This window comes from Manis javanica, chromosome 12, assembly GCF_040802235.1.
Source record: "Manis javanica isolate MJ-LG chromosome 12, MJ_LKY, whole genome shotgun sequence".
Classification (NCBI taxonomy): domain Eukaryota; kingdom Metazoa; phylum Chordata; class Mammalia; order Pholidota; family Manidae; genus Manis; species Manis javanica.
The window spans coordinates 10,215,102-10,233,411 of NC_133167.1; the positions used below are offsets into that span (position 1 = coordinate 10,215,102).

Consider the following 18,310-nt stretch of genomic DNA (forward strand, 5'->3'; position numbering starts at 1 on the left):
AAACAATCATTACTTAAATATACTTGAATTAAAACCCACTTCCTAAAAATTAAAGTATGTGAAATTAAAATACTTATTAAATATGTGAGAAACCAACAAATTATAACTAAAGGCTTTCTATGTGAAAAGGAAAGTTATAATTCAAACTCCTAATATCACAATTCTTGACCTTGACAGTAATAAAGAGATTTGCTAATAATTACTAATTCTTAATGGTGCAAATTTAATTGTAATGTCAGAAGCACCTTACTCCAGGTTACACACCAGCATACACTGTAATTGGAGTTTAAGGCTTTAATTCAAAGTCATTGGGACATACATGCAAAAACAAAGCTGACAAACTCTAGACTTAACGGGTATGGAGCCATAGCACATACACTTGCTGACACTCTGAGGTACGGGTAAAAACCTCTGGTGTCCAGGGTAATAACACAAAATGCAAAGAGGTACGATCTAAGAAACATGTGGCTGATTTGCAGGACGAACCAAAAGAAAAAAGGGGGAGGGATAAAGAGGATAAGGGGGAAAAAAAATTACCAAACAGAAAATATTCAAAATATTCAAAGAGAAAAATACCTCAAATTAAATCAGGTTCCCACAACTTAGAAAATGTTCACACACTAAAAGAGATATGCCCTAGAAAAAGACCCAATTAGTAATACCTTACATAACAAAGCCCCTCATTCCTTTGCAACCTTGTAGAGGAAGAAAACAAAACTTCTCTTAAATGTTCTCTAAAAAGACTGAATGAGTTATAACTGGGAATTCTGAAACCAGATGACCAAGTACATCAGAATTACTGTATTCCAGTCCATCTGAGTCATAAATGGGCTATGTGGCTCAAAGGAAGTCTTGGACTTCCTCACCTGACAGTGAAAGCTTTGACCAGAATGGTGGACACCAGACAGCTACTAGGGTCGCTCTCAAACACTAAATTCCAGGATTTTATAAACTAGTATATATCTTTATGGCCAAACTTCCATTCACTTCAGTAAGAAAGAAGAACCTTATTTTCTGATGTCCTTCACAAGGTGTCTTTGCCATACCTTTTCCAAAGCTTATGGTTCTATAATCTGAATTTATTTCTTACCTGTTGCTCCTCTGGCATTGGTCTGAAATGGATTTGTAGAAGATGCCACCGAAGGACCAGCAGCAGCAACGAATGGATTCGTTGAAGGCGTAGCTTTAAAAGTTATAAAACACACTATAAAATCTTAATATATTTTTATTCAATTACTTAAAATATTTGTTCATATATTTATAAGGATATACATTTATAAAGCTTTCTGATCACAAATCATTACTCTGATTGTCTTCCAGCACCTCTAAGAAAATGCTACACAATATGCATTTGTGCTTTTTATAGAAACATATATATACCCCAGATACATATATGCCAGAAACATATACCTCCAAATGGAGCAGGCACATTTGAAGAAGCAGGCTGTGTCTGGGCGGAAGCACCCACCGGCACTGTTCCAAAAACACTGCTGGAAACAAATATTAGAGTTCACACTGTTTATAAAAAAAAAAGATTATCTACATATAAATCAAATGAGGAAACAGATAATATGGAACATATCATGTATCATAGCAGTTTTCAGGTCTTGTTTACCTTCTGAAACATTACGGAGAACCCCAAAGAGCCTTTGTTTTTGTGTGCTACATTTCTCAATATTATACAGAAATTAAAACAGAAGTTTTAAAAAATTTTATTCACTTAAAAATAACAATAAAGCCATTTGCTAACATAAGTAACATGTTTATGGTAACTATATTTTCTAAATCAAAAGGAACTAATTCACTAAGTGTGCGTTATTTTTCTTATCTGCTAACACCCAAATCTGAATAACCATGATTAGTCTATCAAACTTTCAAGGGGAAATGGTGTTCTATAGAACAAGTGGATAGGGTTCTTTCCATAACTGAAAAAACCACACAAGCTGATGTTCCCCAAGCCACCACCATGCTTCAGGATGCAAAACTACTTGATGCATACCTTATTTCAGTACACAGAAAATTAAGAAGACTTATTTAAGGGTCAAGATTTAATAAAATTAAATTTTACTGTTTCATCAAGAATAATCATAAGAATAAAATAAGTAAGTCAGCACTGACTATATAGTCAGTAAGACCGCAGTACACACTTGGAAGTTGATACATAGTAACTAGACTGACTATGGTGATCACTTTGCAGTGTATATAAACATCAAACCATGATGTTGTATAATACCTGAAATCAATAAAATGTTGTATGTCACTGTATCTCAATAAAAAATAAAAAGAATATTCATAAGAGAAACTAAAGAATATTCCTAAGCAAAACTGTGGTGGTAAGACTATGGTAACTATTAGATGACTACTTGTATAGCTGGATGCAATGGCCTTCATTCATGCTAAGGTAATAGCAAGTTTTACCTGCCATTATTTTGCAACATCAATAAAAATGTCAATTATTAAAAGCACAAAAACCCTCTCAGTATTATTATGAATATAGTTATAACCTCACAGGCCACTTGAAAGTGTCTCAGATACCCCAAACAGTCCATGGACCACATTCTGTACCATGGACCACTTAAGTACTATAATGTAATATCAATAAACCATTTTTACATATACCTATTTTCCAGACTTTATGGTCACCTTGGTTTGTAGTCCACTACTACGTCTAATGTAAAAAATAATGAAAAACAAAAGAAATACACTGAACTTTATTATCTGGATTCAATTTTTCCCATCTGGCATATAGAAAATTCATATTACTGGAGAACCCAAGCAGATAGTGTTAGAATCCTACCATCTCTCTCTAGAAAGTGGACTAAAGGGAAATAAAAGAGTATTCAGATAACAAAAGAAGAGACAAGGGAAAACAAAGAGATGGGTAAGACATTGTACAGTAAGCCATCTGTACTTTCCTTAACTAAAATGAAAACGTCAAAAACTACAAGAGTTTTTAAAGATCTAATGTTGTTAAAATGTATTAGACTTCCTGCTGCCAAGAATTCCTTTATACCAGGTGTGTTTGAGCACAGTGACAGTTTATAAATACCAGTATGACACTGAAGAGATACAGAATTGGGTCGTGAGCTCTGGTGTAAACATTTCTAAAAATATTTATTTATAACTAAGGTTATACCATGTTACTTGCAGTGTTTAGTCTTCATGACTGAAAACAATATATATAATTTGTTAAATGGCTTATCTGCTCAGTACAATTAAATCTGAACATAACTATCCATTTTGAGATGTGTAGTATTCAAGGGAAGTAACAAAACCTTTCACTAAAGACATAAAATGATGGCAATTACTCAAGGATTATATGTTAATTAGCAAATTATTTTCCTCAAACAATAATATTCAAAAAATTTAAAATTATACTCCAAAATAGACATTATTTAACACTATTATCCAGAGGTGAAGAAAAGATTAAAAGGAGAAACACAAAGCAAAAGCACTGCCTATGACAAAGTACCTGCCAGCACTGCCTGTGGAAGTGTACGCGTTACTAGAGGTGGCTGCAGAGCTGAAAACACTGTCTAGTTCTGCCAGGGCTGCGTACTTGTCTGAAGATGCACTTGACTGACTGGGAACTGAAACCACAGAACCAACAGGAGCTTTACCTGTGGTTCCAAAGCCACTCCCCTGATCACCACCTGTAAACAAACAAAAACAAATTATGCCAAAATTTTAAGGCAATGGTTTCAACTTAACCATATCTGCCATGAAACACATGTAAATTAAAAAACAGTGTGAACAATGCAAATAAATAGACAGCATTACAGATTCTTATCTAGTGGACAAGATTAGCTGTGCTACATACTACTGTAGCAAAGGCAGAATATTGTTTCTGTAACAAAACTAGGACTCTGTACCAATAACATGTCTAGATCATTCATGAACAAGAAATTCTCAAAGTGCTGCATTAACATCTTCCAAGACAGGTGCATCTCACTTAAGTCAACATATAAATTCATAAAATGTGGGATTCTGACATGAACAACGTACTAATAATATCATTTTCTCAGGGCTGCCCATGAAAACATTAGAAGTAGTAATAAGAGGAAACATTTACAGAACACTTACTATGTGCCAGGCAGTGTTCTAAACGCCTTACACGCAAAAACATATATACTAAAACTCTGTGAGTTCAATGTTATTACTCTCCACATTTTCGTGATAAAAAAGCAGGCTCTGAAAACGGGACGCAGAACCCAGTATGAAAGGAGGCCCCTGCTGTTCCCCACTGCACTATACCTTTCGAGAATCAAAATACTGGCCTTAAGACCAAAACTGGGTATAAAAATACACTGTAAAAATCGTGGATTTGGTTTTTAAAAATAAATACCAAGGTATTAGTAGAAAATGGTTCAATATGAATATATTGGACAGAAACTAGCAAATAACCCTCCAATTAGCCCTACTCACAGCATTTCTTGGCTCTTTATGACCTTAGGACATACAGCATGCTTTGTAAGACAAGCTAAATTATTGTCAATTATTTCTTTTAACTGTAAGTTTACAAACTCATTTCTAAGCCTTCGGTTTTTTAGTTACTTCAAGATCCCAAATGTACCAAATAGTCATGAAAACTCAGTATAGACAAAATTTCTATACAACCAAGAAAAACATTAACATCCTCACATTTTAATAAATACAACCAAATTTAAAGGGACTGTTTAATACACAAATTTGTATTTGTTTTGCTTAAAGTCTGATACCTTGCCCAGCACTGAAGATATTGTCTAAATTAGCAAGTGCTGCATATTTGTCTGTAGTCTGTAGACCAGCTTTGTTTGTTGAAACTTTACTAACAGCTGATGCTGTTTGGTGACTCTGGGAAGTACTGAAGGTTCCAAAATCAGCACTGGAGGATTTGGGGAAGTTATCAAAATGAGCGAAATTAGCATTTACTGATCCAGCACTTCCACCTGTAACAGAATAAACAGAATACTTGAAATTTCTAGGTTTTCCCCAATATCCTCTGATAGATTATATATATGATAATTTCTTCCTAAATTAAGCGTTCTATAAGCAGTCCTATATTCTTAAAAATAGTAACTGGTAAATGGCATTCAACTTTAGTCATCTACACATGATTTTTTATAATTTGCAAAACTAGATTTTCAAAGACCCTGGCAACATGTATGATAACAAGTTTCTATGTGTAATTATCTACTCCGAATTGAAAAATATAATTCACAGGGGAGTAACTCCATGTTACTTGCTTTGAAATTCAGTTACTTTTAAAACTTTAATACAGCTGAATGCTTATAAAACATTTGCTACATACTATGATCTTTTACTAGTTCTCCCCAAACTCCACAAGTGAGATACAAAGTATCTTACACTACAAGCTTTTACAGCTCCATGAAGACTTGGTTGAAACAAATCCCAGAGCAGAGACTTGTTTTAAGATATACAATTTGATTCAGAATATCTTAAAAGGTGGTCTTTGAGCTTTAGACTTATTTTACTTGAAGAGCTATTATTTAATTCTATATGGTAATTTAAGGTACATACAACACCATGATGTCCTTAGTAAAATCATGCCCTATTACATACTTCAAGGAATAAAAATTATGGTACATAATATCTAAGTAATTTAAATATTACAGCAATTTCTGACTTTATAGGGCACAACTCAGCTAGTATACAGCTGATCCTTGTACAACATGGATTTGAACTACGCAGGTACACTCAATACACAGATTTTTTTTCAATAAATACATCAGAATTTTTTTGGAGATTTGCAACAATTTATAAAAACATTTTTTCTCTAGCTTCCTTTATTGTTAGACTATAGCTTGTAATATATATAACAGAAAATATGTGTTAATCCAATTTATGTTATTAGTAAGGCTTCTGGTCAGCAGTAGGCTATTAGTAGTTAAGTTTTGGGGGAGTCAAAAGTTATAGGCAGATTTTCGACTGTGCTGAGGGTTGGTTGGGTACCTCTAACCCCCATGCTGTTCAAGGCTCAACTGTATATCCTGCTAAGATTTAAAAGACTGTTCTACATTCTAGAGACTTCAGTAAAGTACTACCAAGACTAAAACCTTGATGCTACACTGCTACACTTCTGATACTGATTCTTTATGCCTAAACACTGGTTTCAGGAATTAAAATAGTATATACATATAGTTATACACTGAAGTAACAGCAAAGCACACTTAGTTATTTTAAAAACAGAAAAGATACACCCCTTTAAAACACACACACACATACACACACACTTTCATCAGTTTTTCAGACTTTCTAAAATATATACTCATAAAATTTCTTTCAGGAATTAAACTCCAGTTTTCAATTCAAACTAAGTAATGTTTGTGTTTAAATGATTATGATCTGTTACACATGGCTAGTAAACGAAGTACATACTAAGCTTTCAAAATCTGTATAAAGACACATATTTCACGCTATTTAATCAACTAACCCTTTTACCGCATAATGTGTTCTCTAAGGCGGAGTTTAGTAATATTGAAGAGGGAATAAAAGTGAGAATTTATAAAGAATTATCATCAAAAGATAATATTTAGAACTGAAAATCCATGAAATATAGCACAAAACATACAAATTAGTAAAAGATGTCTGCTTAACAACAGAACTTACTGTTGGTAGCCTGGAGAGGAAAAGCTTAAGTAAATTCACCAAAACTGCAGCTAGATTAAAGCATTCTAAGTGCTGGACAGCCAGAAATTATGAAAATGATGAAATTTAATGAAAAAAAAAAAAGAAATGAAAATTGAAAAAAAAGGCTAAGACAGTACACAGTTAAAAGTTGAAAGAAAAGCAATCAGCCAAGATACAAACAAGGGTTCAGTGAGTTTCTAAAAACAATAGTTTATGGGAGAGTATTCAATGCTTGAAGACCAATTCCTGCACAGAAAACTATTTTCCATGTTTGTTTAAAGCGACTGTTAAATAATCTATGCTTAACAATATTTACTCGAACTTGTTGCCCTGAAAATTACTGACATTTTTAGTTCTATGGAAATAATCAATTAGCTTCTGTCATTCAGAGCCAATGTGTTCTGTGAACCTAAAAAATTTTTGGTACTTCAATGCCTCTGTGCATGAGAAATTTAAAGAAGAGTCATGTGCAGGAAAAGGAGAACAGATGTGAATTAGACAATATACCAGAGTTCAGAAAAACAAATGAACACAGGGAAAAATAAAGATTTCAGGTTTCCCCAGAGCTTTGTAAGATAGAACTGTTTTAAAATCAGATAATTACAGAACTTAAGTTTAATTTTTCAAAACTACAACTAAAGAGTTTCATTTTGTGTAGTAAAATAAACATTTATGCATATGCTGGAGAAGCTCTACCTGTAGTTTGGGGCTGAAAAGGAGAGTGACTTGCTGTGGGGAAACCTCCAAAATTACTCGAACCACTAGACTGTCCAAATGCATCAAAGTTTGCAAAATCTGCATTTGCAGAATTCTGAGCTGTAAATGGTAAGGAACAATATACGTTAATGAATATGAAAATTATAAAGGAAAATTATGACAATGAATTTAATAATTGTATAAAAAGTTTCTATGTTTTCATAACTCTTTAAAGAGAATTCATTTAGAAATTACATTTTAAATCCTACCAGTGATTTAACCTAGTTTCAAGCAATTTTCTGAAGGGTTTCCAGAACTTTGCAAAAAACAACTTTGTATAATGATAAATTTGTATGCAATACCCTTTGAGTGACCTCAGGAATAGTACTGTAAAAGTGACTCTATTAAGGAAACTGAATTAAGAGCACTAAATACATGAGTTACTATAAAAGAGATGTAGGACATAAAATACATTCTGGAAAATTCAGATTTAAAATAGCAATAAGTAATTTCAACAGCTATGTGAATCTAGAATAGTGATACTAAGGTTGTTTTAATATATTAATTTTTTTAAAGTTTATAGCTATGTTACACAATGGCATATAAAAATGAAAAAAAAAAACAACAGAACCTGAAATGTGTAACAAGAACATCATCACCAAATAAACTGAAGATACGCACATTCTATTAGAAGCCTACCATTTTCAAACATTAAAATTTAAGAAACGATGAAAACTAGTCAATATTATGACCTAAGTACACCTCATACTCAGTGAAAAAAACCAATTGGTGTTTCCCAACTGGTCATCAACCTAAGAGCAAAAGTCTAGGTTTCTCTAAACTTAAAATATTTAATAAAACAATTCAAAAGATATTTTTTTAAAGGCTGGAACAGATACTGGGTAAGAGTCTTACAGAGGATATGATGAGAATAATATATGGCTGGTATGCAGGAAAGGAAATGCTTAGTCTAAGAATGAAAAGCATGTCCAGAAGATAGAGAAATGTTAAATGTCATCAACTTAGTAAAAGATGGGTACTTTAAATCCTTTACAGGCAACTCTACTTCTAGGAAGTTCCTGTAAAAAAAGCTTTACAAATGAGTATGACTGTATCTAACAGCTAAACAATGTGTTTTACAGTAATGAAAAAATTAAAAACTCAAATGCCCAGCAATGAAGAATCGTTTAAATACACTGTAGAACATCATATAATGGAATGGAATGCAGCCATTTAAAAAAATCATGTAGAAGAATATTTGGTCCTACATGTAACAAAAATGTTATGACAAAGTAAATAAGATAAACAAGTTAACAAATTCCAGATAACATTTTTATGGGCCAATATTTTTTAACATGGCATTATGGGCACAAAAAATCTGTATTTTAGTCAACTTTAAAGTAGTGGGATTTCAGATAGTTATCTTCTTTACCTGAGTTTATCATTTTTCCATTAACAACATAAAACCTTATTCTTTTAGAAAATTAAGAAAACTTACAGCATTTTATGTAATTACTGTATGTGTACCTAAAAAGGTATATGACATCAAGGAGGAAAGTAGACCTCCATTCATTAGACACCTGTGCCACTTCTTATGGGCTCACACCTATACTTCTGACATGTGGAGTACCATCCCACATATCACTGCTCACATTTCATTCTTGAACATCTTTCAATAATGTGTTTACCCTGTAACTCTAACAGTACACAGAAGTACCTAAATTGAAAGAATGCTTCCTGCTTAACAGTAGAAATTCTATATTTTCTGGATACCCTGTAATCTTTTGTCACTGTTTTTACCTGAGATGATAAAATTCAATTTATTTATAAGCTGAAATCTTACTTTCCCAAAAATAAATATAATGGAAGAAACAGTAAAATACAAATTAAAAATTAGTTTCTTGAAAAATATTTTCATAGAAACATCTATACAAGTTTAAATAGTAAATATAGTACAAGTTTAACAGTTACCATTAGCATTGCTGAGAACAGCAGAAAGCAAGCACAGTTTAGTGAAAAGGGAATCTGAGGTAAGAATGAGAGAATTCCATCCTGACATCTCTCACTTGTTATGCCTCTACCAGTTTCCCACTAGTAAAGTGAGGGGATTCACTAGGTCTCTACTTGCAAATCCAGCACTGTGATTCTACAACTTAGGAGACAAGAACAAATTCTTTAAGAGCTTTGAGATAGTAGGCCAAGAAGAAAATACTACTGAAAGACAAAATAAATGTATAAGGCCAAAATATACAATATATAAATACAACTATAATCCAAATGAATAAAGAAGATGGTATAGGAAGTTCTCAAAGTAGGTTATATTCCAAAAGGCAAATTTCTAAGTTCTTATAAACAATTTAATTGTGCATCTGAGAACAAATGAAAAAAGAATAAGGTCCCTAAAAAGCTAGTTTATTGCTTTTACCCTCAACCATATATAGTCTGTAATACTAAAAATACATATTCTACATTTAACTTATATTGAGAATATTACAGGGGCAAAAGTACACATTTAACATGTTTGAAACATCATCAGGAAAAAAAAATCAGTTCAATGCAATTTATTTTGTTGGTCAACTCTATTTTATCACATTTCCATTTTGTCAGTGTTATCCAACCGGAGCACTGAACACATTCATCAAACACCTGTTTATTATAGCAAGACAGGACTTGTAATACTCCCATCAGCTTTTATTTGTAGATAGTGGATCTACTCACAGCCTCAACAATTGGTTTTGGTACCTTTTAGAATGTATAAGTGCTGTGGAAAGAACTTTGGTAAATATAACTTTGGAAACTGAACACTAATAAAATTCAGTAATACAAAAATTGCTGTCTGGAATCTCAAGCAATCTCTACACAAAGAAATCCACACTATACAGAATGTGCAACAAAAGTAAAGATGCTTTTAAAATAATCTTACTTCAAAAAGTACAAAGGAGTCAACTAGGTTTAGAATTTAAGGCACCAAATTTATGAGCCTGAATCTTGCTGGGAGCTGTCTTTCTTCTTCAGTGAGAAATAGGTACTCCTAAGAAAGTTAGAAAATGTAGAGACCAGAGGATAGAAACTGGCAGTCCTCCTCAAATGCAGCTGACAAATACATTGTTTTACCTATACAAATTAAAATTTGTTTTTATCAATCCCCAACATTTAAAGAGAACATTTCATGTTATATAAACAAGATTTCTTTCTTCTTTTAAAATCAATATATCTAATATTTCTGAGCCTGAATTTCCATGTGGCAACAGATTAGAATATCCCCCTTAAAAAAAGGCACCATGGTTTCTCCCACTCTGCATTATATTACTCATTTTGTTAACTGGGTGGCAAGGCAATGAAGTTTGACGTCCATCTTATAAAGTTTGACAAAAATCTATTACAGTTTACAGTTCACAGACTTTGCGATATGGTTATTACAGGCAAAAGAACTATTAAATTCTGTAGGTATATCACATCACTAACTGCATACATATTTCTGTTGAAGGTGACTTTTTCTGAACGTAGTAATGATCCCACCAGTGACACACATCCACATACACCATCTCAGCCACAGTGTTCAGATGAACGGTAAAGACTTCTGGCTTTTGAGCCATTAACCTATTTGTAAAGGTTTCCCTACAAAACAATGCTAACCAGATTGGTAGAGCTGAGTAATTATCATTTGCTATTAAAGGCTCCATTTGTCACACCAATCTGTTCAGGAGAAAATTTTCACCTAATACACTTTTTTAAAACATGAGAATTTCAGGGCACAAAGTCAGCTATCAATAACTTTTTAAATTGTGAACCATATATGGAAAAATAAAGCTTCAGAGAGCTGCAAAGGCTCTGGAAAAAGACACTTCACATTGAACCACGACACTGATTTATACCTAAAAGGCTACCATGAGGTAAAATATAAAAGATAGCAACAACTATACTATACAAATAAATGTATTATTTTATTAGCTTCTTCTTGCAATGTGCATTTGTATTTTATTCTCCTATAATCAAATGACATTTTTTTTTTAAGGGTGATTTGAGTAGTCAACTGGTAAGTAAGAACTTTGGGCTAAATCTGTCCTAACATTTCCACCTTATGTGGAAAAGAGACAAAAATAGTTCATCTACTATCTTCTATCAATCTAATAAACTTAGATGTTTTTTTTTTTTTTTACATCTTCTACAATTAAATAATGCTATTATTTTTCAAAGAGCATGTTAAGGGATTTAGTGAAAGTATGAGTACAGTGATGGTACAAATTGGTCTGTGGAGTTGCAGTGACTTAACTATTTCAGGCTAACATGGCTACATGGAAAAGTACATTAATTTCCGGACCTACGAATATTCACAAATTGCTTTAAAAGGCAAAAGCACAGAGAAACACTAAGTGAGTTGAGTATTTACAGAAGAGTTTGTAGTTACTTATCAGTCATTTTATATTATATTTCAATAAACCTGAAATTGAGATAAATGCAGAATATTCACAAATCATTGGTTCACTCTACAGTAACTGATTCTTCCAACTCTCTTGGTCAGCATTCAAAAGCAAGAGGTGGGAACAGAGAGCTGGCAGTCCATCTGGTCAGAAGGCTTCCTGCCTGCAGAGTCTCCAGGTTCTCCGGACTGTGACTGCTCAGCTATGCAGAAGGGAAATCTACCACAAACCCAACAGCTTAGGCTTCCTGACTTCTTACCCTACTTCTCAGTACAATCTCTCCTGAAAAAGAGATTGTTATCATCCTTTAAAAAAGGATCGCCTCTTTTAAGCAAACATGTACACAAATAAACATGGAAGTTACACTTTAATTTTCTTCTGCAACATGTCTTTAGAAAATTTTTATTAATATTTAAAAAGTTCCTTTAATGCTTAGTAGACAGAAATGTGGCTGGAGAACAGCTTTTCTACAATTTTTCAAGCCATTTCAAACAGCATATTTCTGGAGATTGTCTGTCTCTATGATATATACTTTATAGATTATCCAACTATAAGCCAGGTGTTCAAATTAGAAGGAGAAAAGAGATAGCAACACAATCTCACAAGTGAGTGGAAGAAGGTAAAAAACTTCTAAAATACAAATAGGAAAGCAATGCTATATTTTCTGCTATGCTCATAAAATAGTGAAATATATGCTTTAGAAAGATAGTCTTGTATTTTTCAAAGATATAATAAGCTTTAGCCAATACCCCTATTCACACATGCAAAAATATAAACCAAAACTTCAAATTATCAAATAACACTGCTACAAAAATCAATTCTTTAAATTAGTACTCGACATTTGCTTTGATGCTTATTCAACTTTCTATGACATGCACATCAAAGCTTACTGGCATCCAAAATAGATCCCACATATATCTCTGATATAAATACATTATGTGGTCTTAGACTGTTCACATCATACCTTCTAAAAAAGTAGAAGGAAGCATAAAAAAACAACGGTAAAAACTCAAAAAATTAACAAGCTATTAGGAAATGAATGTAAACCATCTGAGAAACCTTAGTTAAGATCCAAAGATTAAGCAGGATTAAAACTCTATAGTATGATCCTCTGTGTTAAACACATAGGGCTATATGTACCTGTGTACATATGTAAGTATGGGTGTGTGCATATACATATATATATGGACACATGTATGTGGTATGTATGTTTGTGTGCAGATAAGAGAAAGAAAGGAAGAACACTATTGTACCTTCAATATGCTAAACTCCTCATCTATTTGAACCTCACCACTTAGGAAGTTATCAAAATCAATTTATAGAATACAAAATTAAGAAATGTTAAATAATTTGCCCAAAGTTATATGGACACTAAGGGATGAAGCAGCATTTGAACTTCAGACACTGTTACTACAATTAGAGATAGATAAAAATGACCATATTTATACTTCAATTATCAATTTTTACATATTACCTAGGTAACTGCATGGTTTATCCATTCATATTACCTAGGTGACTGCATGGTTAACAAACTAAAACTCCATAATTACTAATTTCTGGTGAAATGCATTGAACTCACTGTGACAAACGTTAAAGTTAAATCTAAGAATAACAAAGGATTTATATCTTCAGGTGCCAACCTGAAGATATTCCTATGCCAAAGATGGGATGATTTTGAGCATCAATAAAAATATGACAACAAACTTCAGATGCACAAAATGGTATCTATGATTTCATTATGATACTAAGCAAAAAACAGGTCACCATTTAAAAATGCTAGGGAATCAACTCATTCTGATACACGATTGATCAGAATCAATCGCATGTTGACTTTTCTGTACTAATTACACCACTGGATAACCAGTTTCTTAAAAAAGTATTTCAGCTGACAAATGAAGGAAAGATAAATTAAGAATGTCAACATTTTGCATATGAATCTAGGCATTTAGCATCAACAGCTAACATTACAAACCCAGATGACTATTCTTATGTGCCTCTTGAACCCTAAGTAGCAGCAGGCTTGGCCCTTTACCACCTCCCCCTCTCCACAGAAGAACCTATGACTAATCGACTCTTTAAATGCAACTATCAATTCACAAGAAATACAAAGGAGAAAGGAGTTTGTTAGAGGACCCAGAGTGATGCTATCAACAAATTCAGATGGCTGAAAAATACAGGACAAACACCCTGGTTTCTTCAAATAAATTACAGAGGAAAAAACCGGGATGGAAGAAGAACCTACAGACTAAGAGACACCCCTCACATTTACAATGTGCAGGCCTTATTCAAAAACCGATTTGAATAAACTGTGTGTGTCTGTGTGTGTGTGTGGGGAGACAGAGAGAGAGAGAGAGAGAGAGAGAGAAAGAGAGAGGGAGAATTGGAATGGAAATTTGAATACTGACTAATGAATTATTATTATCGAGGACCTGATAATACTACTGTGGTTATGTTTAACAAAATCCTTCTGTTTTACAGATACATATAAAATATTTAAGGATAAATATGTCTGAAATTTGCTTCAAAATAACATGAGAAAGAAACAGGTAGAATGGTAAGTGGAACCAGATTAACCATGAGTGATGAGTATATGAAGGTTACATTATCTGGTCACTTTAGAATATCTGCAATTTCCCACAATAAAAGGATAAAAAAAAGATAGTGAAAAGTCTTTCTCATCTTTTTTTTTTCAAGTAGGTCATGTTACTATCTGACATTAAACATAATCTCTTTTGTGATTAAAAAGCATCAGAGTTACATGATTACATATTACATCTTGATAGCTATGGGTGATCAAACATTTTCAATAGAATATGTTTACTGATACTTAAGTTTAAGAAAGAATGGGTATATTTTGGTGCTATACACACTTTTCTGGCAAAAGCTGTTAGGGAAAAAGCACTTACTTGCATGACTGTTGAAATGTGCAAAGTTAGCAAAATTGGCTGTAGCTGTTGACTGAGGTGCTGGAGCAGCAAAGATGTCTGAGCCAAGATCACTTAAAAGGTCAAACTGCTTCTTGTCCTGCTGCTGCCCTTGAGAGCGACCTACAACAGGGGACTATAAACCACATATAAGTGATAGAGTTTTCAGTGGGATACGCTAAAATTTTATAATACTTTATTACATTATAAAATGTAATATTTTATTTGCAGTGTTGAGTACTTTGATATTTTCTGAAAACCACAAATTTTCAACATGTATTCCCAAATTACCTCTCAATTTTACGTAGAGTCGAAAGCAAAGAAATATAATTGTAACAGTTATTACACCTCATGACACAAGACGAACTTACTACTAAGACAGCGCAGAAAGGCTTCACAGCACACATCCTTTATACATGGAAAGAATTACAATATACTGACAACTGTTCTTTTTCACACAAATCTTTAGTGAAAACAGAGAAATTTATCCAGATGCCCTGGTATGTATTACTAAAAAAAGGTGGGATTTAACTCAAACGGCACCATGCCTCAGAATGATCCTTGAACATGACAGATGGAGCCCTGCCACACAGTAACAAGACTTGTCAAGTCCCGTCAACTCTAATGAAGGGCAGAAGCACAACCTTTAGGAACCAACTTGTGCAAAGGCTTGAGTCTACTCAGTTTTTTAGAGTCAGGTTAAGTAATGTAATCCTGCGCTTCAATGACAAACATGCTTCACAATCAGGCATGTGGGAAAATTCTACTACTTGAGGAAACCCCTTCATGTAAAAAAAGTGCATCACAGAGACTACAGTGTTCTAACTTGATGGTCATCATAGATTCTTGCTTTACTAATGGTATGTTACATAATAGACGGCTATAAACATTCCTGTATACCTTTACAAAGCTGAGGAGAACTTAAATTTGTGTATGTAAAAGCAAAAGAACAAAAATATACACATTGCAACTACTTAACCAGAAGTCTTCTATTCATAACGCATCAGGACATAAAGCTACTGGCACACAGCACTTCTCGAACTCCTGATACTCGACCCTTACGCAGAAGTCTCTACAAAGACCCACAGAGGCTACTCACCTGACTAGGCGTGCCCTTGTTCAAGTGCAGGGCTGGTGCTGAATCTCCTAGGAGAGACTTCAGTGGTTTGACCTCAGGGGTGCTGCTGGTGCTACTAGCAGAGGACCCTGAAATAGATGCATGAACTGATGCCACCACTTTGGCTTGTTCTGGTGGGACATACCTAAAATAGATGAAAAATTGAGCAGACAGTTAATTAAGAAAATGTGGGGAATACTACACTCAAAACTGATAAGCTTAATCTAATTTTGTACAAGCCTATTTCAACATTAATCTTATTTCAAAACCCTCTTAGAATTGATAGCTTAAGATTACACTTAATTGAAATGCTCAGATAGAGTGATAAAGACTAACTGTAAAACTTGTTCCAACTATTTACTTATGATTTTTCTAAGATAATAAATACAATAAATCTTTTTTTAACAGGGAACCTATAGTTAATCATCATGACAAACAGTTAATACTCTAATTTTTAAAAGCTGAAGTATATAGTATATATAGTAAGATCATAAATAGATTTCAAAATATTTGGAAATAGAACAAAAGAAAGAGATTATTAAATTATAGTTAATAGCCTAAAGTATAAAGGCCTATTACAAATCTGTAAGAATAAGATCCACAACCTAATTTTTAAATGGGCAGAAGCAATTCACAAAGGGAGGCATAGAAATGAAAACAGTCATAACCTAATAAAAATGCAAATTAAAGTATCATTTGCATTTGAGCTGAGTGAAACTTCAAATTTTCTTGCTATCTATTAAAATACATAAATAAGTATGTTCTGTGCCCCTAAAGTACAAAGTCCAGAAATTTATCCTTAGGAATTAAATGGTTAAGGAAACCTAGATAGATGTACATGTGTATTACAATTGTACTCTCTGTAATTTCAAAAAAACTGGGCAATAACCCAACATTCATCAGGACAAAAATATTTAAAGGGATTACACTAACATCTATATAATACAAAGTTACTGTTTTGACATGGAAAGATGTCCCTAAAACTTTACAGGTAAATACAGGATTCAAGGGAGGAAGCGAGTAAAGGAAAGCAAGGGAGGCGGTAAGAATATAATGCCCCCAAACTGCCAGTACTAAACTAATCTCCAGGGCTGGATCACGGATTATGTGACAGCTTCCTCTCTCTGTACTTCCAGGTTTTGTCCCACCCTCTCCTCCTCCCCACCCCTAGTAACAAGTAGGTTGGGGAAGAAGGAAGAGTGGGGAAGTGCACCTATCTGTGCCAGACAGAGCTCAAACTCCAGCTCCACCACTTAGTAGCTGTGAAAGCTGGGCAAACTACTGCAATATTTTGTGCCTCCAATTTTTCATCTGTAAAAGAGAGAGATGGTTGCTTGAGGTATAAGTGAGTTAGCATTTGTAAAGTACTTAGTTTCTGATACAGGTGTGTTAGCTACATAAGTGTTAGCTATTATCAAATTATGTAATAATCACAAACAATAAAACTGCTTTGTTTTTTCCAATAAATATGAGAATGAAAACAGGAAGGTATGCTTTCCCATAATTTGGCGTATCACTGATGACATCAATTTTTGAGTACAGCCAAGTGTTATCAAAGGGTAAAATCAGGTACTATTATTCAGTTCAAAAGACTGACTAAAGTAAAGAAGCTTGTATAGCACAGGAAATGAACTTGAAAATTGGTCAGAAGAACAAAATAAAATCCCATTATAAGTGACAAAAGTCTCAATGTTCTAAGTGTGGTTGCCTACAGTGAGGATTTTTAGGGGGGCGGCACTTGGATGGTGCTTATGTCATATTAAAAACGCACTGCATCACTCTCTTGTTACATGTCACAGGTGTGAGGGAGCGGGAGTTAAAAATGGACAGGTCACGGCCTGCCTACGCATTTTTATATCTCATTATTACTATCCTGTTTCTCATGACAGAAAAAATAACATGAGTTATAATTATTTGAGGTTTAAGTTATTTGGGTCGTGGTTTGAAAAATGTTATTATTTATTATTATTTTTATTATAATAAATGCAGGGAGGAATCTATGGTTTTAATTCTACCAACTTCTATTCACACACACTTTTCTCTTGCCACTTGAACCTAAACTCTCTGAAATCCCAGCTAAATCCTATTCAAACTAACTTTCTGACTTGGTAAGAGAAAAACTGGGGGGAAAATAAAGAATTAGGCTAGGGCTATGCAGGGAGAAAGGTCTTAACTATGCAAGGAGGAAGGGTAAAAGTTCTAGGAAATTAAGAGCTAAAATGATAAAAGGATGATTACACACTTCAGAGATTTATTTATGCCATCATGTGTTTTACTATTACCCCACCTTCTAAGATTTTCTTTTTTCCTAAACTGAAATTTTAATGGTATGTTCTTATCTATATTCACACCTGATCTACCTAATGTCATTGAATATTTCTGGCTAAACTTGCCTTGCAATATTAGTCTCCTCTAGAGAACAGTAAGAAGGCAAGTTCACAGAGCCCACCAATCAGAGCTCCTTCTTCCTAATGTGCTCACTGAATGAAGGCCATGACATCTCACCCATAGACCACAGGACA

The 18,310-nt window shown here is 33.6% G+C and overlaps 1 protein-coding gene across 8 annotated transcripts in view; it reads right to left on the minus strand.

Annotated features, from left to right (window-relative positions):
• The window catches only part of AGFG1 (ArfGAP with FG repeats 1), a 76,183-nt gene that overhangs the window by 14,432 nt on the left and 43,441 nt on the right, over nt 1-18,310 (minus strand). For 5 of the 8 annotated variants that reach the window (XM_036997720.2, XM_036997719.2, XM_073218039.1 and 2 more), the window contains 7 exons: nt 15,771-15,933; nt 14,654-14,807; nt 7,327-7,446; nt 4,719-4,928; nt 3,473-3,653; nt 1,411-1,490; nt 1,091-1,183 (listed from right to left, as the gene is read on the minus strand). In XM_036997720.2, coding sequence (XP_036853615.1) covers nt 1,091-1,183; nt 1,411-1,490; nt 3,473-3,653; nt 4,719-4,928; nt 7,327-7,446; nt 14,654-14,807; nt 15,771-15,933 — 1,001 coding nt within the window. The remainder of the gene's footprint in view (nt 1-1,090; nt 1,184-1,410; nt 1,491-3,472; nt 3,654-4,718; nt 4,929-7,326; nt 7,447-14,653; nt 14,808-15,770; nt 15,934-18,310) is intronic. The other 3 variants (XM_036997721.2, XM_073218040.1, XM_036997710.2) reach the window with 2 other exon arrangements.